The sequence below is a fragment of the Watersipora subatra genome, chromosome 3 (genome assembly GCF_963576615.1).
Source record: "Watersipora subatra chromosome 3, tzWatSuba1.1, whole genome shotgun sequence".
In the NCBI taxonomy this organism is placed as follows: Eukaryota; Metazoa; Bryozoa; class Gymnolaemata; order Cheilostomatida; family Watersiporidae; genus Watersipora; species Watersipora subatra.
Window position 1 is genome coordinate 49,110,993 of NC_088710.1, and position 26,052 is coordinate 49,137,044.

The following is a 26,052-nucleotide window of genomic DNA, read 5'->3' on the forward strand; positions in this document are numbered from 1 at the left end:
AATGCGCGTAATCGTTCTTTTGTAATATTTGTTTTATTTGTTTATCATGTCAATATTTACGCCTACAAACCAGAAAAGATTGACTAATGTGGCAATAGTACGCATTAAAAAGGCCGGTAAACGGTTTGAAATTGCCTGTTATCCAAATAAAGTGTCTGCTTGGCGTGACAAAATGTAAGATCTTCACTGGTATAGTGCTTGCATTTTCATTGTCGCTTACCATTATTACCGTTAGGCCAAAGAGTTTTTCTAGCTTTAACATTATTATTCATGTATATTTTTGTTGTTTTTTTGCAATAAATTTATAAAAAAAAATATTGCTCTGATAATTTATCTTATAAAATGTTGTGTAGCCATTGATTTTGAACCAACCATCTAACAGTAGGCCTATAGCTCAAATGATGAGCTATTCGAAATCCCAATTAAACATCTAATCATCTATTATTTGTTTAATATTTTGATAGAAACTTGGTAGTTTCTAATTCCTTTATGAAACTGTCCTAGAAGTTAAGAGGTATTTCGCTACGGTGAACTTTGTCTACACTTAACGATAGGGCAACAAACCATAACTACAAAGACACACGTCAAACAACTTGAAACTCAATTGGTGTTAATGAGCTTGAACAAACTTTTGGTACGAGCTTTTACTGCAAGATAATTTTGTAAAGTAATGTGAAGGGGAATTTTCTTTTTATTGTTCTTCATATGGTATTCATTATTAAACTTAGATTCACATAGTGTGTTATGCCAGTGCATAAAATTAGACCTTGGTATTACATTACTTATGGAGTTACCGCAACTCGTAGCTTCAGAACTATGTAATAAAAAGCGATGATTCTGCATAGGAAGTAATTTTTATCACTTCGAAGTCAACCAAGTTTAATTAGAATTTTATTTATGGTGACTTGTCAGCATACATTTTGTGCAAAATAAACTATTTTGAAAGATTGTTATAATGGGCCTGTTTTGACACCAGCAAGCAAGATCACCACGCCACATAGGTTTAAATTTATACCTCTATATAACAATGAGAAATATATGATTCAATCTTTTTACATGCTAAAACTGCAACAAAGGTTCCTTTAAAATGCACTATGAACTATTGAGAGGCAGTTGAAACATATCTACGGTCGTGTGCAAAAGTATGGAGCCACCCAATGATTTTTATACTCTTGAACTTTAAGACTCAATAAGCGCAATGTAATCCACCTAAATATAACAAAGTTATATATAATTTTAATCTTCAAAATGTACCCTCTTCTGTAATGTTATTGCATTATTTGTGAGTTATAATTTAAATCTTTCTAATTGCATGATACTCTCACTCACTGAGATTTGCTCTAAAGTAATGAAACATTAGCAAAAGTTGATAGGTAATAATTTTTTCAAGTTTCAAGCCATTTTGCTAAAATTCTTTTAAAGTTCTCTCAAATGTTTAACATTCCTACTTCCCTAGCAGTATAAATTAGATCAACTTTTTACATTTTAAGCATCCATTTATCAAAATATCAATTGGTCAAAAAAATATTTGCATTCAACTCAACTGTAACAGCCAGAGTACTGCTTTTAAAGACTAGTGGATAAGAAAAAAGATGGATGAGATTCTGAGCATTAAAATGACTATAAGTCTCTGTATTGTTCTCCATTTTTTAAAGAAAATTACAACTGGTTGCATTTATTTCAAAAATACTAGATTATTGTAGGTGGCTCCATACTCTCGACTGTAGATTGCTATTACAAATATTGTGACCTAGCTTTAGGTAAGAACGATTGATATTGAGTTTTAGCGTATTTCTTTTTGCATATATACTGTTTATAAAGGCAATAATTACCAAAACATTAGTATGGAGAGATTATTCCCAAAACTTATTGATTGACATTTGTTTCTTTGTTTAATATTTTTTGTTTTTCTCAGATTGATCAATGATATACAGCCCCCCAAGGATAGCCGACGGCTATCATATGGGCGGGGTTTAATGATGGAGCTCAGTTAGAACTGTGCTAGCCTGGGTTTTGGAGCAAACACAACTCTCGCGGGGCGGTCGCGTTGCCTTGTTAGGCTTTGGAAAACACGACTCGCTGTTATTGTTTCATTAGCTCATCCAGTCAGTAGACCCACGGTTCATAATAGCAAACCCTGAATTTCTACAATGTAGGGGTGATACCTAACCAAAATAATGATCCATGCAAAATAAAACATTTCAAATAACCTACTTTTAGTAATTTTAAAATTGGTAAAGGTCGTAGTGTATGCTTAAAGTTGAATATAATTTACCCGAAATTACCCGAACAACTGCCTTTTTTCCTAGTTTTTGATTAATATGTTGCCACCCCTAATAGAAAATGACAAAGTCTCTCATCGTTCTCACATTGTTTTACCTGGCCAATAAGATGGGACAGCAGGCAAAGCTGTGCAGTGTAGTTTTCATACTCAAAATCTAAATACAAAACAGAATTTGGGCTATTTTACGATTGCGACTATTAATATAACGAATGCTTGCGAATGGTAACCGACTGATCATAATGGTGACAATATTGGAATACTATATTAATTTGACAACAAAATGGATTCAACAGATGAGTAAAATAACCACTACAGTTCATAATACTTGTAAATTTACGAGGGGCTTTATTCAGCATATTTGTTTGTTCAGTTGCCGTGTTCGAGTTCATCTCAACAGAGCTCCATCATTAAACCCCGCCCATATGAGAGCCGTCGGCTATCCTTAGGGGGCTGTATATCATTGGATTGATGAACAGTCGACTTACTCTCCCTAGCTCAAATTTTTAGTTTTGTGAAAGACATTTGTAATTCTTCTACAATTACTTGACTAAAACTGTATAGGCAAATTTAATGACAACCATGTTTGTTAAATGATATTTATAAATATCTGTACTTTTTAGATTTGATATTGTTTAGACATTGTTTTAGTGGCTTAAAAATGTTATAAAAGAGTTGCTATTTTATAATTATGTAAGGCTTTTATCTATTGTCTCACATACAAGTCTAATCATTCTGAAACTATAAATATTTCTGGCTGCAATTTTGTTGGGAGTGTTAGCATCTGTAACTAGAAGGTGCTTGACTCTCTTTTTAGTCATTACTGATGTTGCAGTGTTTGAGATTACATTCAAACCTTTTGCTGCAGAAAGTTAATTTGAGTACAGCAAGAAATATGAAGCAATTGTTGAAGCATTCCTATTGGTCAATGCCTTTCCAAAGGCTTGAAGACACAGTGATACAACTTGAAGAAAAAAAAACATATCAGCTTCCCAAGTTCATAACATTTGATCTACTAGCTGTTATATAGCTTCAAAGCAATAAGTCCTTGAATTTTTCATAGTGGGTCACTTGTCTGTGGGCTGTATTCCTGTCTCTATGTGTATATTCAGAATCCTTGTATCAAAGCACTCATTTTGATCAATGTAATATGGTCTCCTCTAGTTTAGAGGTTGCGGTACAAACATTGCGCTATGAAACGGCTCCTTCTTTGTGGCTAAGGGGCTCTTTCAATTTGAATTAGATTTCATTTTTTGATGTCAAACATATGTAAATGTTAAAATTCAAGTTTCCTTGAAGTCCTATTTTTGTAAGAAAACTAAAATGATCAAATTCGAAGTGGTTCATTTGTTTCAGTCTTGTATTAAAATTACCATGACACCTTTCACATGTTACCAGTGTGAGAAATTCAGACTAATAAGCATCCTTTTACTTTTCAATAAATTCACAATGTAATAATTTTCTTGCCAAATGTATTACAGAAACTGGTTTTTCAGTACTTTGTTCTGTGTTACTAGAGCTGAAGTGAATAATGTTTAATATTTGCGGATTTGACAAATATTAAAGAAGGGAAATTTCTCTTTATTTTTGTGTATACTATTATAGCCATTTTCATTGAAGTATAATAAAACACTTATCAAATTTAGACAGTGATTGTTGAAATGTAACATTTTATAGCATTGGTGTCTTAAAATAGTTTGCAGTGGCCGTTGAAGATATAGGGCAAGTGTAGGTGTATGTATAGGTGCATGCATAGGTGTTTAGGCTTATATTACGAATCCTTCAAGCCCTGGCTACACACATCGACGAAAAGCTGATTGGCTGGAATACTTGATTCTAATGATCTTGATTCCATTTTCATTTACAACGCAAGCTTGTTTCATCTAAGAATCGCTTTTGAACAACTATGAAAACAAAGCTGCATATAAACAACTACAGTCAAACATGGATAACTCGCCCACGGATAGCTCGAACACATGGTTAACTCGAACGGTTTCTTTGGTCCGTTCCCACGTAATGATAAATTGCTATAGATAACTCGACCTCAACTCTGTTAACTCGAACAGTTTTTTGCCCAACGGCTACCGAGACGGTTGTTATCGCTTTAGAAAATCACTTTATTCCAAGTCATAGAGGTAAACCTCAACTTTTCGTAAATCATAGGCGTCGTTATTACCACCATCGGCAAAATATTTTTGTCAACGAATTTTCTAAAGGTTTGGTGAATTTTGATTTTTACCAAACATCCGCTTAGCGATCGCCTTTCGGAAGCATGGAAAAGTGAGGTGACCTTCGCATAAACTTCAAGAAAAATCGGCAAAATTGATCTCGGCTAAAACGCTCCAAAGAAAAAGATCTCTTTTCTTCTGAGCATTTCAACAACGATCAAGTTTTGCCAATTTTAATCCAAAAAACATCCTGGCATTAACATCACCTCAAACAACAAAATAATCTCAAGTGATAGAAAAATCTCCTATACTTTTTGATAAAAAAGTTTTAAACTTTAAATTAGAAGCATTTAATTTGAAACAAGCCATTTATGCTTTTGATTTTTATTATAGTTTGTATATGTGCATGTGTCTACTAATAAATAAATACATGGACTTGTGACAGTGCTCTGATAACTTGAACACTCTGATAACTTGAACACTTTCGCTCGGTCCCGTGAAGTTCGAGTTATCCATGTTTGACTGTACTTTTGTATGACAGATATCTCTACTTGTAACATATATATGAAGGTCTCTAGTATACATTGGAATCTTTCATAAAAAAATTCAGATAATACCTTCGTTAATTATTCCTTTTTTATAGTTTAACATATTTCATGAACCTATAGTATTACAGAAGCTCCCCTACTTGCGAACATTCGAGTTACGAACAACAGTACATACGAACATGTCTGTGCGTATGTTCGCCGCTAATACCAACGCTATTAGCGACGGTATTACCGACGTATTAGCGGCGGAAAAAGGCACTACTCAGAAGCACCACCCAGCATCCACCTTCCTCTACCCAGTTCGTTGCAGTGCATAAGTGCGTGAACGTATCTCCAGTGCACAAAGAACTTTTTTATTTTTACTGTACGTATTGTAAAGGGATTTGCCAGCCTTTACTTGGCACGATCTAGACTAAAAATAAAGAGAAGAGAGTGCTGTAGTTTTATCTATCTTTTTATTAGCGAAGGAAATTTCACTAGCTGAGGAGCGTACGGATATCTGCTCTGCTCAACTAATTGAGCGCGCTCCTTTATATACAATAATATCAACCGTTCCGGCAAACGGTAAGAACACCGGCTAACAAGGTGAATAAATGACAACAATATAAATGACGATAAGTGATAGCATAATGAGTGAAACAACGATATAATAAAAGGACAACACATACAATAAAATAAGACAACATCGACGAATGATAGCATAACGAGTAAAACAACGATATAATAAAAAGGACAACACATACAATAAATAAGAAATGCAGTGTCATGGCCCGGCGTCCACCACAGTATTTTCTCCATTTTATTAAAAATTTTCTCAGTACAAACCAATACAGGCTACTTATACAAGCCTTAAACATACTTATATAAACCTTCAATATACTTTAATAGGCCTTAAACATAAATTATAATACAAAGTATAGCACTGAAGCAACTTACGAACGAATTCACCCTACGAACGATCGTTCGGAACTTAACTCGTTCGTAAGTTGGGGAGCATCTGTATTGTACTTGACCTGTTCTGTTTTCATCATTAAAGTGTAGCGTTTCCTAGAGCTAAACATAGCGATACAAATAGCTGTACAAACGTTATTGATATCACAAATTGTTGATGATCCATATTAGATAACACATGCTGACGATCCTTTAGTACTGGAAAATTCAGCATGGATGACGTGGCCATCGCACTATTGAGGCCAAATTTCATTGGTCAATCCATTTGTCAACATAACAAATCGTTTTCTAACGTTGGTGTGTGCAGCCACAGAAAATATCTACACTATTTGTCAGTGATGGATTTTGACGATGCATTGCCAAGCTTTTACGAAGGATTGTGGTGGGCTTCACAATACTTTGGTTATACGTTAGTTTGCAAGAACCGTGTTTACTCGATGAAGTATTTATAGTGTCGATAATTTCTGTCTATGTATTGGCCTTAACAATTGCTCATCGTAAAGCCGGTCAATAATTGATACCTTTTCCATGCATTCAAAGGCACCCATACCAAGTACTCATATCTGGATACTTTAATCTGTAGCAATACCAAACCGAAAAAATCAGTTCAATAGGAGACTGGTCTGCATCAGCGATTTAGTCACTTCTAATATTTACTTATATTGCGCGATACTACTGGAAGCGGCGCAATACGACTGGTAGTGGCACAATTTTAGTACATTTGCACATTGCATGGACCAAAGATTATTCTGCAAGTGAGTTAATGTTCGGATCCGAACCAACTTTTCTGACATGTAATTAATTGTCTTTGTACATCAGGCGACTCCGCCATCTTCATGCCTTTTTAAGATATGAACTTTTTAGTGTGAAGCAAAATCACTACTTATGATCGCCTCAACAGTAGAATTTTTTAATATTTGGGGTAAAATTTGAGCAAATATTGTATTGTATACCTGGAATAATTTTTGACATATAATGTTCAAAATAAAAATGAAGAGACCGGTAAAAATGAAAAATATCGCACAAAAGCTATAAAAATAATAAAAACATGCAGCTTGTTTAACTTTCAGTTTTACGCAATCTAAATTAAGGCAAATTATGTTCTGTATTTTCATTGCTACGTACACATTGCTCAATATATCCTTTCATTTGCATTTCTCTAATAGACAGTACCCATAAAGACTACTTTTTCGTAATTTAATAATGAAATTAATTTAGTTTTTTGAATATAATTTGGCTTTTTACATTTAGCTTATCTCATGCTTTATACCATGCACTTGTTTTAATGCGATGTGTAATTCGCCTGTGATATTTATTAATTAGTAGTTATAGGTTTTTGCGCTGCAGACATAATTTAGCAATCTATAGTATGATCTTAGAAAAACATTAGCTTTAATTTTAACACCCACGATTTTGACATACCAAACAGAATAAAGTAGCAAGTTAGCTTCATGTGTAACGACTTGATTTTTTGTTCGTAAAATCCTAATCCAGCAACATGCTGCAATCCAGCAACATGCTGCAATCCAGCAACATGCTGCAATCCAGCAACATGCTGCAAGCATATAATTTGTAATGACTTCAATACCGTCATCATACATCATCTACTCAAATTAGTTAAGGTGGTCCAACTTTATTAAGTCGCAACTAAACTCTAGTATGATTGTAAACGTTGTTTGGCATAGTTGATGGATTCTTTTCAACAACATGGACACATATAGCAAAGATGTACATATGTTTAAATGTCATCTCAATTTCATGCAAATATTGGTGATTCTTGAACACCGTCAAGGAGAAATGGATACGGATGTCCAGTTAGATTATATTGTGGTTATAGATATAGGAGGGTTGCTGGAACAAAAATACAATGACAGGATTCTTAAGATCATGGCAGAAGATGAATGATTAGTAAATAGTGTAGTAGGTAGTTACTGCGAAAAGGAAGCCAGATTCATGACTCGAATTTAATGGAAAGAAGAGCAACAACTTTAGGATGGAAAAGATTCAGAAATGATCATGAAAAAAGATAATTAAACCAAACAGAAATAATCGGGACACAAAATGGATTAATTTTATTAAAAGTCAAAAATGACATTGAAACTTTGATAAGAAAAACCCGAGTTTTTTAATACATATTATTGAAAAGGGTCATGTTAGGATATGCAGCCAACAAATACTATATGATTTTGGAAATGGTCAGTGAGGGAAGGGAAAAAAGCGGTAATTTTAATTGGGTGTATATGAGCTGTTGAGTTGATACTATTCAAAAATGTGACAGTTGCGAATCTATGCATTTTGTGACAACGGTTACAATCTAGATTAGGTTAGATTAACTTTTTGTGATATAATGCTCAAATTCTGGCAGTACAAGGACAAACATGGATTATTATCATAATAGCTGTGTAAATTGTTTATGGAGTAGGCCAGTTAAAACCTGTGCTTTACATTAATTTTTTATCATGCAATTCTTTATAATCAAATGTTTTTGATCAACCTAATACTATCTGAAAAATAAAGCCTACTGCTAATGTAATTGCGGGTAGATTGTTATCAACATAATTTTCTTTAGTCAAACATTGACAAGCAAAGTTAGTCCGTTTCGATATTAGCTTTGCATGTTAAGACCACCAGGTGGAGCAAATATTCTTAAACCATAACTGTCACGAACAACTTTTATCGTATTTACTAGGTAAATTAGACATGCTGATTCCGATTTTGTACTCAAAATAAAAATAATCCATCAACCTTCAAAGGCATTTAGGCTTTTTTAAAGCATTTCAATATCCGTTTCGAAAACAACACAATCGGCATTACAAGCTCCACCCATAAATATGTGACGAAACCTAGCTTTTTCAGGAACGGAAGTTAGGAATGTTTAGTCCGATTTAGAATATTAGAGGTGGGTTTCTTAAAACCCATTATTATCTAAATCCAGCCTGTAAAATAATTTCAGTTTTTTATGAAAGGTATATAAACTATTTAAAATTGCTCGTAGCTTGTTACATGACGTTTAAATAGGCTGGACGCCGAGAAAAATGAGCTCAAAAAGCGCGGTTTATCACAAGCTAGCGTTGTTATAGCGCTTTTTTAAATATGCAATGCTAAATAGCTTATCTACCTTTCAGAAAAGACTGATATTATTTTTAAGGCTGAATTTAGATATTAATGGATTTTAAAACACCCATCTCTATTATTCTAAATCGGTCTAAACATCCCTACGTAACTTCTGTTCCTAAAAAGCTAGGTTACGTCACGTATTTATGGGTGAAGCTTGTTATGCCGATCGTGTTGTTTTCGAGACCGATACTAAAACGCTGTAAAAAAGCTTTCATTACCCTGAAAGTTAGTGGACTAATCTTTATTCTGAGTACAAAATCGGAATCAGCGTGTCTGATTTACCTCGTTAATACGATAAAAGTTGTTCGTGACAGTTATGGTTTAAATAAGAGTACATTATATTTTGTTTGATTCGTCTTGCAGTTCAAAAACGTTACTATAGATACTTCGGATGGTTACATATATGACAAATCTTTCATTTAATTATATAGTGTGTGTGATCTTTGAGCGTTTATTATATGTATTTAGCACTGTATGATTTATCGTGTAGGCCTCAGTAAAAATGAATAGTCAGCAGTATGTTAACATATCCTCACACAAAAGATAGATAAAAAGGACATATTTTAATTTTGTTGTGATATGAATCGAATTGCAAAAAAGGTTTTGGTCCGGTCTTTGCTATGTTTGACTACCATGAAAAAGTTTTATCAGTCGCTGAAATCATTTTTGACCTTGGCTGTGACCCTTAACCAGTAACTCTAATTGGGCCTTCTGCGTTGGTTTCCTCAGGCAATTGCCAACTCAGTGATAACCTATGAAATCCTATATTCCTTAGCCAGTATTGCCAAAACAAGCTATCATCGTCTCTCCTCACTGAAAAAATAAACACCGGGAAGACCACATCTAAAAAAGCAATAGACAGACACTGTTCCCCTCATCATTGTATGGTTTTGCGTCATCTTAGGCTCGTTTTTATTTTTTCCAAAAATATATATTAGAAACTTAGATTTTTATAGTCTGATTGTCTTCCTCTATATATTTAATATTATCACTACTTGAGATTTATTCTTATCATTATATAGTCTGGTCGGGATCTAATGACTGCCATTAGCGACGAACTGTAGGAAGGATGTGTCAAGTAAATACTAATTCTTGAATCTGTAATCATTGTATTATTGTCAATTTGTTAAGTTATTAAGTTTCAAGTACAAATGCTAGTAATTCTTCTATGAAGTGGTCTGTGCCCACTATCAATACATAGAATCTACATGATATTCTTTTTGAAGTTGTCAATTCTTTACCGACGTAGATATTTTGATCGAATCCTATTTAGACAATTAAGACATGAATCGCATTTATAGTATTGTATATACACATCATGTATAAAACCAGTTTTTGAGAGACCTGTAAAAATTAATCTTGGACTGTTTGAAGAAAATGTGACACATTGAGCTTGAGACAAAACTTCTTAACAAAAATAAGACAAATACTGTCATTGCAAAACTGTATTCTAGTTTACACATTCCTGCCGCATAGGCAAGCCCAACCATGAGGTAACAGTTGGTTCAAAACCAACTGATAACTACAACAGAGAACAGTTTTATCATGAATGCATTTGCTTTCTGCTTATTGCTAGGATAATGGCAGCTGCAAGGGTATATTATTTAAATACCGACAAGGATTGCTGAAAATGGTTAAGAATACAGTTGTATGATGCAGAAATAGATTTGCCATGCAAGCGCTGTATTTTCAGAAATGTTTTTTTTATGAAAGTGTCATGTAAGCTAGAAAGACTATCAATTGTAGAGCTTAAAACTAATGACACAGTTGAAAAAGATTTTACAGTTGGTAGTTTAGAATAACATTCTGTGACTGATGCCTGTATCTGCATGTTGTTTATGTTGAGTTTTTGAGTTGTTCTTGATACAACCAATGGTTGTGATTGCGTTTGCACACAAAAAATTATTTCTAAGTTCTTTTTTTACTTTGTGAATTGAAATGTTTTTGCTGCACGATCATGTAGAATTGTTGTTATTGTGTTATGAACTTCTTCACAGAACGGTCACCATTCTTTGATTGTGCTAGTTAATGTTGATGTTTATAATATTGGCTTTTTAATAAAATCGCACTAACTTTATTTACGTTATTTGTGTATGATTACTTTTAATATGATAAAGAATTAATACACGAATGTTCAGATGTCTGGTTCACATATATTTCACAGCTTAGTCTAGAGTTTGCACCACTTAACAGTAAATCGCATGATAACAACTGTTGTTTCATTGTCGTTGCATTGCTTCCCTAACTACATAGATTGCAAAGAACATATTTTAAATGCTCTAAAAGGTTTGTAAGTAGCATTCATGAGCGATATCAGGTTCAAGAGGTAACAAAAAACACTTTTGCCCATAAAGTAAAGAAATTCGCTCACGACATTTGGCAACATGTTTGTGTGAACCTTGGAGTATTTCTGAATGTTAGACTTTCACGTGATAGCAAGCGATTTTTTTAAGCTTTCATATTCTAGCATTTGCCTGCATCTCTTCTACTTCTCCTCATGGTAATCCAAATTTTATGTGAGTTAGACTTAAGGTAGACTAAAAAACACTATCACTCTAAACTAATTGAGTTTAGTGTGTGAGTTCATAGAGGTCATCATCACTCTTGAGGTCATAGAATATATATATATTTAATTTTTGTTTTCGTACTCCAACGTTAGCATGCTCCAAGTTGCGTGACCTCAATCGATGTTACTATTGAGATCATCATCTCACCTTCTTACAACCAATCACACAAGAATATAGGCTGCAATCAAAGATGGATTTGTAAATTCGCATCTCATCACAATTGTGGTTTATGAAGGATGACTGGGTGCTTGCTTTTGTGTTTTTGAAAGTGCATTCATAAGATGCCTTGTCTAGCATTTCAATGAAATATATTCTATGAGTTTTGGTTTAGCATAAAAGAATAACTCCATTTTTGGTTGAAGGCTGTTTCATGACGCTATCCAGTCTAGAGAGTTGAGGTTTGTGTAATGTCTTTGTTGAGTAGGACTTTGAGTGAGGTCACTGTCTCTGAGTGGTACATTTGATCTGCCTATGTTATAGAGCCTACTACCAAGGAAAATCTTTTGATATGCTAAGAAAACGTTCATCCTTAGTAATATTATTTCAAGATATTTTTAGTTTTTGTAAAGCCTGTCCGCTAGTTTAGTTCTACACTTGACTATAGATATAAATATAAGGTTTCTTATGTTCAACTGAGTCCTAGTTGAAAAATTTTTTAAAAGCTAAAAATGATGCCTCATTATGTTATCACGAAGACACATGGTGTTATATCATATAAGCGCAATCATTATGTTTTCATTACGCGGTTTGTCCACAAGTTCTGGTTAATCCGCAAAATGGAATGGCGAAAAATCCATAAGTCAAGCTAGTTTTGTTATTCGCAAATTATTATGGAATGTTTCCTGCTTGCGAAAATTGGAAATTATACCTGCAAATGATACGCAAACAAATGTTACACAAGCTATTCCATTTTCAATGTGCTCTTAAGGGAGATAAGAGTGCACCACTCTGACCTCTGGCGTAGAATTCCTTACCTTTTAACAAAGCGCCCGTGTTAATCCGCAGCATGCGAATTTCACAAAGAAAGTTTTTGATAGGATAAATCATATCAGTTCTCTGTATTCAGCACAGTGTGAATCCATTCCTTATTCAAAATAGATGAGAGAAATTCCTCCGTGTCATACTCAATATTGTTCTTTACTAGAATTTATTGAACATACAATTGGTTGGTTTCTTACTATGCCTTAATTAAGTTCCCCTTACTATTGCTTATTACCCTTTAACATTTGTTATTCTTTAGAAGATGGAATTGTCAACTGATATTGATACAAGCTGATTGGTATATATACCTTGTATTTGTAATCAATTTATTATTCCTAATAGGAAACATTCTATGTTAATAGAGAAAAAGACATTGATGAGGTTCTTCAAACACACACAGTCTTCTCCAATGTGTCTAAAGGCCAATTAGCCAAAAACGATGATCTTAAAAGAGCGTTTGGAATTGAGGACCACAGTCAAGTATGCTTACAGGTATTAGAACTCTCGCTTTCTGTTTCGGGGGTAATATTTCAAACTGATAATCTTACGCTGACATGTCAGAAGCTGGCCACAACCTTGTGTGCTATATTACACAAAACAATCGACACCTAATCTTCGTTATAAACATTCTGTTTCTCTCATGATTTAATCTCAGTCGATTCGAGCTGATTCTGTTTAGAATAAGTGACATGAGTCTCCTTAAAAGATGGAACGTATCGGGTTGACAGTATCACTGTTAGGATCACTGGGGCCCCTTATGTTCTCCTAATCAGGTTTCTTGTAATATTATTCTGCAGTCTCAGACTAGTTTAGTATTTCTCTAGCTTATCTCAGTCAGCAGAGGTTCCCTGGGCTTCCGACTAATTGCAGCCGCCCTCAAGTTACATGCAATCCATTCACATCCTTCTGGCCTATAGTGAGTCACCCATTCGCAGGCCTTTGGCAAGATGACGCTTCAAGGTGATCATCATGCGTAGTGAAATTGGTTTACCATAATTTCTGCCATAGTTTTGCACTTGTTTGATAATTAGCTCACCGTTTTACGGTCTCTTGAAGGCATTTCATGGCTACAAGTAGCTTAATTTGGGTATCTGCAGCAATTCTTGTGGTCAGTTGAATAAACGATAGCATAATGCTTATCTTTCTAAAGGCTCTCTCGGCTTCAATCATAGCATTCAACAAAAATGATACAATGTGTTCAAATATGACCATTAAAACAGCTCATATGTCAGATCAAACACTATTCTTGGTCTGGATTTTTTGTCAAAACAAGATATCTTATCCTATTGAGTGAGAAAGGATTTTGATGCTCTACTCTGAGTGCGTCTCTACCCGCAATCCGTTGAGCCCAACCTGTGATGAACATTTCTTCAAAGTGAAAGGTTATTATATCACCTTTTGAAATGTAGAATTTTGTACCAATTGCCTCATTCTTAATACTTCTTTTGCATTTCGCGGCAAGTTCAGGGAGTTGTACTAAAAAGTCTCCTGCAATAAAAGATGGTTTGGAGTAGCAAGCTTTCTTCTCTAACACACCTGGATTTATGCTGATGTCAAGTGCTATAATAGACACACAAGTATTGTGATTTCTTATCTCATTCAGCTTTTTATGGCTGCTAAGTTTTGCAGCCCGTTGAACAGGGGCTGTTTCCCTGCTGCTACATCTGAAGACTGCCTCCCATTACATAAGGCTCTGCATAACAGTGCTGAAAAAATAGTCATGGTTTTATTCACCCTAAGAGGTTCTATTCTTGTCTAGCCGATATCTCTAGACCTATAATTCCAGACATATTTTGCCTGGCTCTCCTATTGACATAGTCCAACAACATCTCCAAGATTCCCTCTTTTTTGGTATCTCTAAGGTGAACTTACACAATTGAAGTGATGCAACCGATCAAAATATGATTATTAAAGCTAAGATATCAAGCTTCAATGTGATGTAAATTTTTGTCTTTGTAGACCTGTCCAGCCTAGAGATATAATAGTTTGAATGAGAACCTTGCTTGAAATGCTCAGATTCAAGCGGAAGCGCGATTATGACGGTTATAGTTGCACTTCGGCAAAGAGACCGACAGAATGAGACGCTTAATGCTGCAACTTAAACGTAATAACCGTTATCAATAATGAGAGAGACAGGCAATAGCGTAACTTATGACATCATTTTGCCACATATTTTCCTTCTGAGTGTTTTAACCGCGATCAAGTTTTATCGATTTTGATCTTTAAACATCCTGGCAGTCGGATGACCTCAAACATCACAAGCTATCTCAAATCATAAGAAATACCGATACTTTCTAATAAAATCTACTAAAATTTTGTAAGTTCACATTTAGATGTAGACTTTTGTATGATGTAGATATTGGCGAAAGGGGAGCTTCAAGTGACGGAGAAGGAACGAGCTGCCAACAGTGAAGCTCTTTTCCGAGATATTGCGACCATAGTATCAGATAAATGTGTGAATCCAGCTAATAACAGGCCATACACTGTTACACTCATAGAAAATGCTATGAGAGATGCCCATTACTCACTGAAGCCAAGCAAGTCAGCTAAACAGCAGGTGAGGTTGGCATTGCTATTACTGCTAAATATCCGCACAGATAACAAGACTCCTTCTGTGAAAACAGTTTTTGGGATTGACATCACCGGGAAAGCCAACTTGCGTAACTGTGATTTCCGTTTATTGAAGCTACCTGACCAGTTTTCTGTGTGTGTTTAATGCTATCATACCATCTACATTTGGTCTGGTTGCTGATAATGTATTACCAGTGGAGCTGATCCCAGTCCATAGCTAATGATAATACACCTAAGCTTTAATTATATCTACAGCGGTGACAACTGTATTGCCTTTTGTCTAGCTTGTTATTGGCCTCACCACGAGAATGCTAGATGGAGAGATAACCAGGCAGCTGCTTTTGGCATTGCATGCAGCCTGTCTCCTTAGTAACTATGTGTTATATTGTAGTAAGTTATTTCATGTAGCCTGTTTTTCAACATGAAGCCAGAGGTGGCAAGTGAATTGGTAGGTGTTGATGCAGCTGTTGACAGTAGCTGTGCATGCTAGTGAATTAATGTTCAAAATGAGTGCTTGATGTTTTTGCCCGCCTCCCTGATCCTTGCAGAATTTTTTTAAAAACAAAATCTCCAACATACCGATGGAAATTAGCCCAACTTGTAATAAAAACTTTGATGGTCTGAAATAGTATAACACCAGTGTGAATAGCTTCTACTTTCTGAATAAAATTGTTAAAAATGAATACTAACTAGAAATTCCCCTGTCATACAGCCCATGATCAAAGTGATAATGGAAAAAGAAAGGGTACTGCCATTTGAGAAATGCATTATTAGCAGTCAAATGGCACTGCAGTGCAATAGGAGAACTGCAATGGTAGCTGCAATGGCAGCTGTAATGTACAATGTGCTGGGTGTTATTATGTACAACAAACAGCAATAATGAAAGGAAAAGATTATGTTTATATCTCTCCCCTGCAATAGGAGAAATGCAATATTAGAAGTAAAATGGCAAGCTACTGTGTAATATACACAGGCGGGGGGGGGGGGGGGGGGGGCTGTATATCATTGGTCATAGCAACCAATATCAAGAAGTTGTGATATTTATCTAGATTTCTCAATTTATATCTAAAAAATTATGCTGAATTTAAAAATCTAAACAGATTTTAGCTGGTTGTCATAAAAATAGATGTATATCTATAAGAAAATGTAGGCCTATTACTTAATTTTGCAGATATTAAAAACGGCTTGGCAGTACCGCGATATTGGGCACAGCCGCAGTATCATCAACAAAATCTTTAGATAAATAATAACAGTAACATATTGCACACCATCGGTCACTACATACTTTAATCTTGTAAATTCGAATGATTATTCTTATAACTAAATCTCATAATAATCTTATAAAATCGAATAATTATTCTTACAATTAAATATTGTAATAATCTTATAAGAATCATTAGAAAAATATCATCATCATTTCCTTTACTTTCACTGCTTTGGACATCAGTTGGAATACCAAAGTACTCATTATAAGTGTCCAAAATGTCAGTCCGGTAAAATCGGCAAAAAAGAAACGATTACTTTTCAGTATATCTACGTTAATTACAGAAACCTTCGGCAATCGGACAATGCCATAGACTGGGGAAATGTGCACGCTTTTCTCGTGAAATGCCCACAACTTAATGGTTCTACTCTCTGTCGCACGGCCTTATCGGCATTTTGTTGGCCGGTCCTAATTTTGACTAAAAAAGGCTTGTCAAGTTTCTATCACGATATTAGGCCAAATTAATCTGTCTATTTATGTATAATCCGATCAGATGGGTTAGTTTTAGGATATTGCGTCAACTTTTCAAAGACTTGGTAACATCTTTCAATATGTTTATATGTGTTTTGTATCATAATTATGCTTAAACGACTCTATACAAAAATGGTTAAATTTTTTGATAGGATTTCGGTACAAGGGTTTGGTAACGGCCGTTGACGGATATTTTTTCGGGAGTTGTGTGCACAAACGTTTTTAATAGAAATTGCTCTCTATAAAAATGTTTAAGACTAAAGATCTCGCCGGTGTTTGACGCATCCACAGTGTGCTTCACAGAGCGCTCGTGCAAGGCTACTACTGTCATTTTGCAGTAGCTCTTTTTTACCATCAATGTAACCATGGCTTACGAAGTACGCATATCTCGGGCAAAGCAATCGAAATTTGAGAAGAGTAGCCATTTGGGCCTGAAAATCGTATTTCAGATATTTCCGACTTGGTCGCGCAATTCCATTTGATGAGTTCTAAATCCCAATTGAATGAATTACTTGCAAAGATTTAACGTAAATATACGTTATTTTGTCTAATCAAATGCAAGTTTTGATTGTACACAGCCAAACCAAATTAAGCATGGGTGAAGCCATTCGTTCGCATGATTTAATGCTGTCTTCTCCGATTGCTTTTCCCAGCTGAAGCTTCTGTCGAAAGTGTCGCTTCAGTCGTTGTGTTACCACACCTTTACTTGCGCTCTTAGTTGCAGATGCATTTTTTCACTGTGTACCATGATGTTTCCATGGGTTGTTATTATCTAGATAACATGATTTTTCATCTTCGACATTAGCTAAGGTCCCCTTAAGCCTGATTTTCATATCTTTTAACCTCTCGCTGCAGCCTGCAGGTGCATCACAACAACATTGTGTTGCACTAACGCATAACTATTCTCATTGTTCATATGCATATCTTTTTTCAAGAAGGTGCAAGTTCAACTGTTTTACTGACTGTCACATTAGCCCATTTGGTATTGCAGTGTCGATGATTGTTGTTGATAGTGCTAAAGAGAACACCACTTTAGTCAAATTATTTGGATAACAAGATGTTCACGTTACATCATATCTATGATAACGGTAATGCAAAAACAAATTATTTGCGATTGATTAATCGGAATGATTCTCGACATATTTTTAATAATTGTTTGTGAAAAGATGCTCACCCATCAATTTTTTTTATAACTGCGAAGTTGGCTAGACCCGAGGCAGACTGTATATTCGAAGCAATGAACTGACCTAGAGATGTTCAAGGCCTAACCGCGTTCCCACGTGTGTGCAGATTGTAAACAAGTGTTCTTATTGTTACAGGCTTTAGAGGTGATAAGAAAACTTAAGGAATTAGGACAATTGCAGATTGAACGGGCACAAATGAAATTAAGGGTTACTATCCCAGGTATTAACCTAACTGTTTCACTACACTTCAATTTGTTTTCATTAAATATGTGTTCTATCAAAATATTATTTGATGAAAATGTCGCTTTATATGAGCTATATTTAACAACAAACCATCTATTAAAATGCACGTGTTGCACTCCCTTCCGCTCACTCACTCAAGTGCTCATCAGAAAAGATAAAGGACGCATTCACCCATGTTTTGTCATTTCCATCGACTCTATTTCATATTAAGAGAACTGCAAAGCGGTGAAGAGAATAAAGGATTGCGTGAAACCAATGGCAAGTAAGATTGAGAGAGACGAAGCATTTGAAATGGTAAGTTGAGGTTACTAGCGCTGATTCAGCATCTGACTAGCCACACTCGATTATCTCTCACCCGATACAGTCATTGTTAGTTTTGGTGACACGACATGGGGACACATAGCCCCAGATCGGCCCCTACACATTGTTTACATGTTTACCCATCAACGTAAGATAAGAAAATTTGATTACCCCCAGTTCATACCACTTGACAGTAACTGATATCATATTGCTCAGTTGATGTAAAAAAATGGCCCTAGCGCAGGTGGTAGAACAATGTGTTAGGCAGTGAGCTTGGTGTCAGTGATACCTTCAAGTATGTAACCTAGTCAATTAGCTGCATAATTGTTACTCAATCATACTCGAAGCTATCGCGGAGACCATCTGACTTCTCCCCAATTCTGTGACCCACTCCTCTTCACACCGCTATTATACTCCATTTATTGCATTCAAAAGGCTCTCCAACTCAACAATCCAAGGCGTTATGTTCTTCATGGCCAACCGCAAAAATTTTATCACGAACAATAGCGTAAAACGGGTTTTGTTATACGAAAGTGTCATTGTGAAAATTGCATTGGGTCCCTTGAGGCAACCTAATGCTGACAGGCAACCTAATGCTGGCAGGCAACTCATGATGATGTAGCAACTGACCCTACATGTAATTAATTGTCAGTCTAATCAATGTACATATCATTATTGTGACAGCATTGTGAGAAGCTTATATTATTGGTTCATGTAGAAGGTTCGTGTGACATAGGTGTGGTTGGCCACACTAAAAACAGTTTTTCAGAATGCACTTGCCTGCAAGAAGTAAAAGTCACTGACTGGTGAGGCATTTAGACACAAGTCTTTGTCATTGTTATTTCAGTAATTCTTCATGTTCATTAATATCATAGACCTGCCTAACTTACCACCCAGTTGCATTAACCAAGTCAAGTGCTAACCATTTGGTCGTGTGCAATTGATTAGATCTCTATGCTATATAAGTTACTTGACCGGATTGATATAAAAGCCATAACTAGTGTGTGCACAATTTACGAAATCATTCATTGCCTTGTAATCATATAGCAAATTTGTCTGGCAACTTGACCCAGGAATGTCAATACATTGGAAAAAACAATCTTAGTATTGTTTTAATGATTTCTTAGTTAAAACCGCTGTATCCATGCTGGACTTGCAGGAGGTGTTGGTAGACCCCGGCTGTTATCGAGAAATTTCAGAACTGCTGCAACGAGAGACCCGAGGCCAAGGACACATAGAAGTCTTGACACTCAAGGAAATCGAGGAAGGAGATGAAACATTGTAAATGAAAAATTTATATGAATCTATAATAAATAATCTGTGCAATATAATACAAACATTTTCTCAATGATACACGTGTGTTCAAGCTTGTAAAGCAGGGTTTGCCAGTCCTTTTATCAGTTTGTAAAATTTCCTACTTGAATGCTAATTGCTTTCTCTTGCCTCCGATTCTGATCATTGCTTGGTATCAACCATTCATCTTCATTTGCCTTTTCTTTTCGCCTACAAAACATATTTCAATGTAACCAGGCTGGCGAGAGAGTATTCTGTGTACTTCTCTTCTGCAACTATCTGGTGTTGCTATTGTAGCTACTTGGCTAGCAGAGCAATTAACATGCAGAAACTGGGCCGCTATTCTATCTTGACCAAAATAAAGCGACTGATTTGAATGCTATTTCAGAGGCTAATAGAAACGAAGTAGAAATATTTTCTTTAGGAAATATCTGACACCCTATCCTAGCAAAACATCAAAAAAATATATTTGGCATTGCTACTGTTAATCTTTGTGATGAAATATATCTCAAGTTGAATTTGTGCACAATGCTGTGTTAATGACAACTGACTAAGCCTGTAGGTGCAAAACTGCCTTACCGTTTCCTTTTCTTATCTAAACCGATCTGCTTGAGCCGCTGTTCTGCACTTGTCTGAAACATATCCTCTGTAATGGCCTCACAGTCCTCTGAAGCTATGATATAACCGACAAGATCTCCATCTTCTATCTGATATGGTGCTTTTTTAAGGTTCGTCGCCAAGGTCTTTGTTGTAGGCCTGCTTCTGCCCTGTTAAGTATTAATTGAAACCTGTTTTCATTTCTTATGTTATTAACTCACATGAATAATCTGATGAGAGACAGAGTCCGCTGGGAGTTGGCATCCCATAATTGCCAATTATTCTTAGATAACCACCTGCTCAGGTAGTCAGCCCTCATGCAATACTGGCACCTATGCTAGTAGTTGTAGCCATTTGGATTGACCACTTTTAATAGTATGATACCCTTTTTGATCGACTGGTGATTGAGGAAATTGTGTCAGAAATAATTCTCCACTCGAGACATTCGGGCACAAACAGGGCTAGATGGAGGTGGCTAGCAGAACATTCTAAATGTGCCGCTATAGCACGACGGAGATGGGCAGCAGTGGAGCTGTTTGAGGTGTCCCATTTGAATCTTTCTTCAACACCGTAATCATCAGCCATCCGGTCTCTTTTCCGTAGCAACAGGAGGATATCATCTTGTCTGTGTGAAAGGAAATAGAAAATTGCTTGTTTCCATTTTAGAATTTTTTAGAACGCTGAATAAGTAAATGAAGGATAAACATATGTTTCCGAGTTGTCTTACAATTGAATTATCTGTCAAGTAATTTATTATCCAACAGGTGAACTGGATAAGCCTTCATCCGGTACAAGTGATGCAAAATATTGCGTCTGCCGGATAATTATTAATTATAAGCGATGTAGCAGTCCGCTTAGGCATAGGTAATAGCTGATTATACAAGGGGAAATGCAACAAATTAAAATATGCAGACTGCATTGCTAAATGCTGGATCTAATTAGGACAGAACATTATGTGCAAAGCTATATGAGATTAGGCTGACTGATAACTAACAGAGTTGAGGGCTTCCTTCTCTGCTCGATCAGAAATGATGAACCTCTATCTTACATGCTTACCTTAGTACATCCTCTTCCGGAGAAAGTATCTCAGCTAAAAAAGTGCTGGTGGCGCCCCGCACTTTATATTGTTCCAATGTTTTGCTATCTACTTTGTAAATAGTACTGGGATGGGTACCAGTGATACTACGCAGTTGTATCTGGTTAACAGATTCAACTGGGTGCGCAGACTCGGCGTCTATGGCTGGTTTCAGTTGACATTTGATCTCTTCAATGCTGGTCTTTCGACTGACCTTTGTCGACCAGCATGAATACATTGGATGACATGGTTGTATTTCACTGTCTTCAAGAGTCAAGTCACCCATCAAATTAACCAGCCATTGGGCATATGAAATGCAGACACCATTTGATCTGTTCTGTGGTTGCCACTTGACCGTAATCACCACGGCATCCTTTGGAGGTGGCAAACCTTCTATGAGAAGCACGCCATCTCCATGTTTAATCTTAGCTTTTGCAAGAGACTGGTTGGTGTTATAAACTACAGACAAAGGTTCACCTATCCAGTCCAGTGTCGTGATGTAATATTCCCCACCGCTCAGTGCTGCATTTTCTACCATTTGCTGGATACACTGGCTGATTGTTTGTGTGCACCTGCAGACGATGCTGTAGGTAATAGTGCTAGCCACGTTTTCGTGGTAGTATAATACCATTTGCGATGACGTTGCCGGAATGCCTTTTTCAATGAGAAGATGGTCGCCGTCGCTGAGATGTGATTCCTCAATTGTTCGGTCAGTGAAAAGCGGCAGACCGTGAGTATTGTTACATGAACGTCTCAAACGAAAGGAAAGATTGTGTGATACCTTGTACTGATCTGTCAAAAACTTCTGAACATCTTCAGCAAACGATGAAACTGAATCAGATGGGTCAACATGAAAAGAACACTTCTCCATATTTATTTCCTCTATCATTCCTTCCACGAATAACTTTATCTTTTGGCAGGCTGCATTAGATTCTTGAATGTTCCGATGGCTAATTTTTACAACGGTGGAGTCTTGTAGATGTTTATGCAAAGGAGTGTTTTCATGAGTTGGCAACTCGTGAATCTGTTTGGATTTTCCAATGTATGTGTAAAGATATATAGGTGGCTCAGCCTGAATTTCACTCATAGCTAAAGCCGGCAGCTCTTGCAGGGAAAGTGACTTTGCTAGCAGCAACTCTTTCTCAACCAGTTCATAGACGAATGTTAGCTAAAAGACAACAAAACATTGAAAGTCCACATCCTTTGTATGAATGAACATTTTAACTGCCCCATAAAAGACATGATATATATAGACACTATAAAAATAAAAATGAATTGCTCTTAGAAAAGGTATAAAAAATTGTCTGTTAGTAGCATATAATGGCTTTCAGATATTATCAACTTTACACGCTATGAGTACAATTAGCATAAATGATGAACAAAGGACAGCAAGAGACATGACAAGTATTAAGTCACTAGCAGAGTGAGCTAGCAAGCGGCTTCAAAAACCCTACCAACATTTGGCAAAGTAGCAATGTCACTAATGATGATTACGCACCAAGCTGTACCAGATTCAAATTATGAAGCGCAAATAATTGTGAGAAATTATAATCCCGGGTAATGACACATGAGATTATTGAGCCTAGGAGAGATTACGGACAGATCAATATTTGAAAGTTATTCCTCCAGTGATAACATCACGGGCAGACAGATCGAGTAATGAGAGGCGGACACCCCATAATAAATTCAGTTGGGACTTGATGTTGGTAGCCATGTATTACACGGACAGATGGATTCACACAAAAGAGATGAATGATTATATTAATTAGTCAGTGAACGTTGCATTCTGAAAAGCTGGATGAAGTGACATGGTACAATTACATCCAGTTGACAGAAGCAATAAGCCAAACCAAACATGCCAAATCTTGCAATATCACGTAATATATTCTTTAGGGACCATGCTACCAAAAACAATAAGTGCCAGGTGTTGTAATGTGGCTAAAGATGCTTTCAGTTTAAATTAATCTTCTACTAGTTTACTAGAAAGCTGATGGTATGAGAACTTAGATTAGACAGCTGAACTACGATCTAATCCAGTGCTTAATAATTGTTGTAGTGTGACTTACAAGCGTCTACATTATACAGTCATAAAGGCTGGTTCGCACTATATCATCGTATTTGGGTGTTGATGCCACAATACCTCAGTGATCATCGATGATAACCATGTTCACACTATCACAAACCCATCCGCGTTTGCATTAGGAAATACTCTGTGATGTAGTGTTTCCATTTATCTTTTTAAATTAAATTTTTGCCAAGAAACCTCTTCGTTTTCGCATGCTGGAATCAAAAACCAATCCCGCAGCAACTATCATAAACAGATATGAATAATCATGCTATTCGAGACTGAATTACCATCACCGAATTGGCTCACATTTAAAAAGCAGTCATCGATGCTCGGCCAAGCATCGGGAAAGTTTGACAGCTACAAGCCTTCCCGACATGTCTGCGATGCTTCGTCCGATGCCAACGGTTCACATAATCAACGATTAACGCCACAAGGAAAACGCTGATTAATGGCGATATAGTGTGAACCAGCTTGATGCTTCTAGGATGGTTACATTTTGAAACACATCAATTTTCCATGCTGTAAACATAACTTCAGCCAATGCGTAATAAAATAATACCAAAGTTATATCTTTAATGATTACATTTTAAACATGCTGTTAGGTTGCCAAAAAATAAAGTTAACTTGTTAACTGATTAGAAATATAATATGCCAGAATTGCTTGAGTTATGTTCTCGAAGGCACCACAAGTTTTTCAAGTAAAAAGATGTACATACAACCAAACATCTCAATGTTTGTTTTACTGTCTAATTTGAATTGGTCAAAGTCCAATATAGAATTCTATATTTTCTATGTTTCAAGGTGAACTCGGAAACAAGTGTGATCATAGGGTTTACCCGATAAGGTTGATCATCAAGTCCGCAAGGCACTTGCTGTTTGTCTATAAGGCGCTGTGATAGAAGCAGCAGACCCCTGTCAGAGTTTAAACCAATTGAGGACAATGATCGTGCAGATGGAGAACCATCTACAAAAGTGAAGACTTCGATCTTTTCCACTTTCAACAAAATGACAGCTGTTTACCTAGTAGTCGGAATGCATAATCAAGACAGCAGTGTAAATGGAACTAAACAAATGGCAACATTGTTTGAACGGCCCTCCACAGTGTAACTGCATCAAAGTGGTAGATCAATGCCATCTAGACTGCCTACAAAGCTAGTACTCAAAGGTCATCTTTTGTGTTTTTCTTTCTTGATATATTAGACATAGCCACAGCCTTTTGATTAGATAAATAACACCGTCAGGAAGGTGTAGGCAGTGCATACAGTAATTGCACAGGCAAATGCTCAGCCTCATCTCGAAATTGCAAGATGATTGGCTTTTATGTCTTTTAAAATGATCAAAAATTAAGCATCTGCCATTTTCAACAAGGCTTAACATCAAACACTTCATTTCACCAACAGTTCACAATGAGACAACCATTTTCCAAGCAAACAAGCTACTCTATTGACAGCAGCTCTGCGTTACACTTACCCGACAGCTTTTCCAGCAAGTGAATTACATCATTTATTTGTTTTACCAAATACCAATCACTATCTCTTCCAAGAACTTCCTCAGTTGGTAGCTTCAAATATGATAGAAAATGATTATGGCAACTATTCATAACACAGTACAGAAAGAGGGTTGAAAGACAGATTTAAATTGATGAATAACCTCCAGTAGCTTGTGAACATAATTGTTACAAAAATAGAGCATAAGCATTCTTTTTGTACACAATCAACCGATTGTAACGGTGATGGAAGCAATTGAAAATATTTAAACCATAAAGGCCTGCAATGCAAGGTTATCTACCCGTGCATGAAAGAAAACACAACTCCTATTTTAGTCTAATACTCGTTATACTGCATCCAGAATAGGATATTGGTGTAGGATAGAATATAGAATGCAGGCTAAGATATAGGTCAATACTGCTATCAATAGACTAGTCTATTGGTAGCAGTATTGGTTGCTGTGACAACCATATAAAGAACTCCTATTGGAAAAATGGGGGGTGATCTAACTTTCTGGGCTCATTCAGCTTGATAAATTTATGAGGTAGACCGATGCACTGGCCTGAAACACACTACTGGAATAATCCAACATGGTACAAGGCAGTGTAATTAAACTAGATATTGTGCGCATAAACTAGGCTTACCAACCTTTGAAAAATTTGCAAAAAATTCATAAGTAGAAACAAATCGGCAAATCAAAAAACACTACATACAGAGAGTTTATATGAAATGGCAGCATACCTGATGAAACATCTCATCCAGACACTCATCAAGCATTTTTCGCTGGTCTAACAAGAATTCCATGTACTTGTGGCCTTCAATACATATGATTTAGCAGCCACAGCACCAAAAATGTGAGGCCCACAAATATTCTAGTAAAGATACT

At 36.1% G+C, this 26,052-nt stretch overlaps 2 protein-coding genes across 2 annotated transcripts in view; one reads left to right on the plus strand and one right to left on the minus strand.

Moving 5' to 3' along the window:
* On the plus strand, window positions 1-20,064 carry LOC137392091 (ribosome maturation protein SBDS-like). The gene is made up of 6 exons (XM_068078712.1): window positions 1-174; window positions 12,976-13,105; window positions 14,970-15,170; window positions 18,239-18,323; window positions 18,558-18,640; window positions 19,806-20,064. The coding sequence occupies exons 1-6, from the start codon at window positions 47-49 to the stop codon at window positions 19,929-19,931; spliced, it is 753 nt and encodes a 250-aa protein (XP_067934813.1). The 5' UTR covers window positions 1-46; the 3' UTR covers window positions 19,932-20,064.
* Window positions 19,921-26,052, minus strand: part of LOC137392090 (ubiquitin carboxyl-terminal hydrolase 40-like) — a 17,645-nt gene continuing 11,513 nt past the window's right edge. Inside the window, exons 14-20 of the mRNA XM_068078711.1 lie at window positions 25,908-25,981; window positions 25,150-25,240; window positions 24,516-24,643; window positions 21,593-22,779; window positions 20,921-21,161; window positions 20,519-20,706; window positions 19,921-20,149 (exon numbers count right to left, since the gene is read on the minus strand). Of these exons, the coding sequence (XP_067934812.1) occupies window positions 20,044-20,149; window positions 20,519-20,706; window positions 20,921-21,161; window positions 21,593-22,779; window positions 24,516-24,643; window positions 25,150-25,240; window positions 25,908-25,981 (2,015 nt within the window). The 3' untranslated portion in view covers window positions 19,921-20,043. The remainder of the gene's footprint in view (window positions 20,150-20,518; window positions 20,707-20,920; window positions 21,162-21,592; window positions 22,780-24,515; window positions 24,644-25,149; window positions 25,241-25,907; window positions 25,982-26,052) is intronic.

Coding starts and splice junctions, on each gene's coding strand:
- LOC137392091 (XM_068078712.1), top strand. CDS start 47: ATGTCAATATTTACGCCTACAAACCAGAAAAGATTGACTAATGTGGCA. Junction 13,106..14,969: donor ACAGTCAAGTATGCTTACAG/GTATTAGAACTC, acceptor TGTATGATGTAG/ATATTGGCGAAAGGGGAGCT. Junction 15,171..18,238: donor GCAAGTCAGCTAAACAGCAG/GTGAGGTTGGCA, acceptor TTATTGTTACAG/GCTTTAGAGGTGATAAGAAA.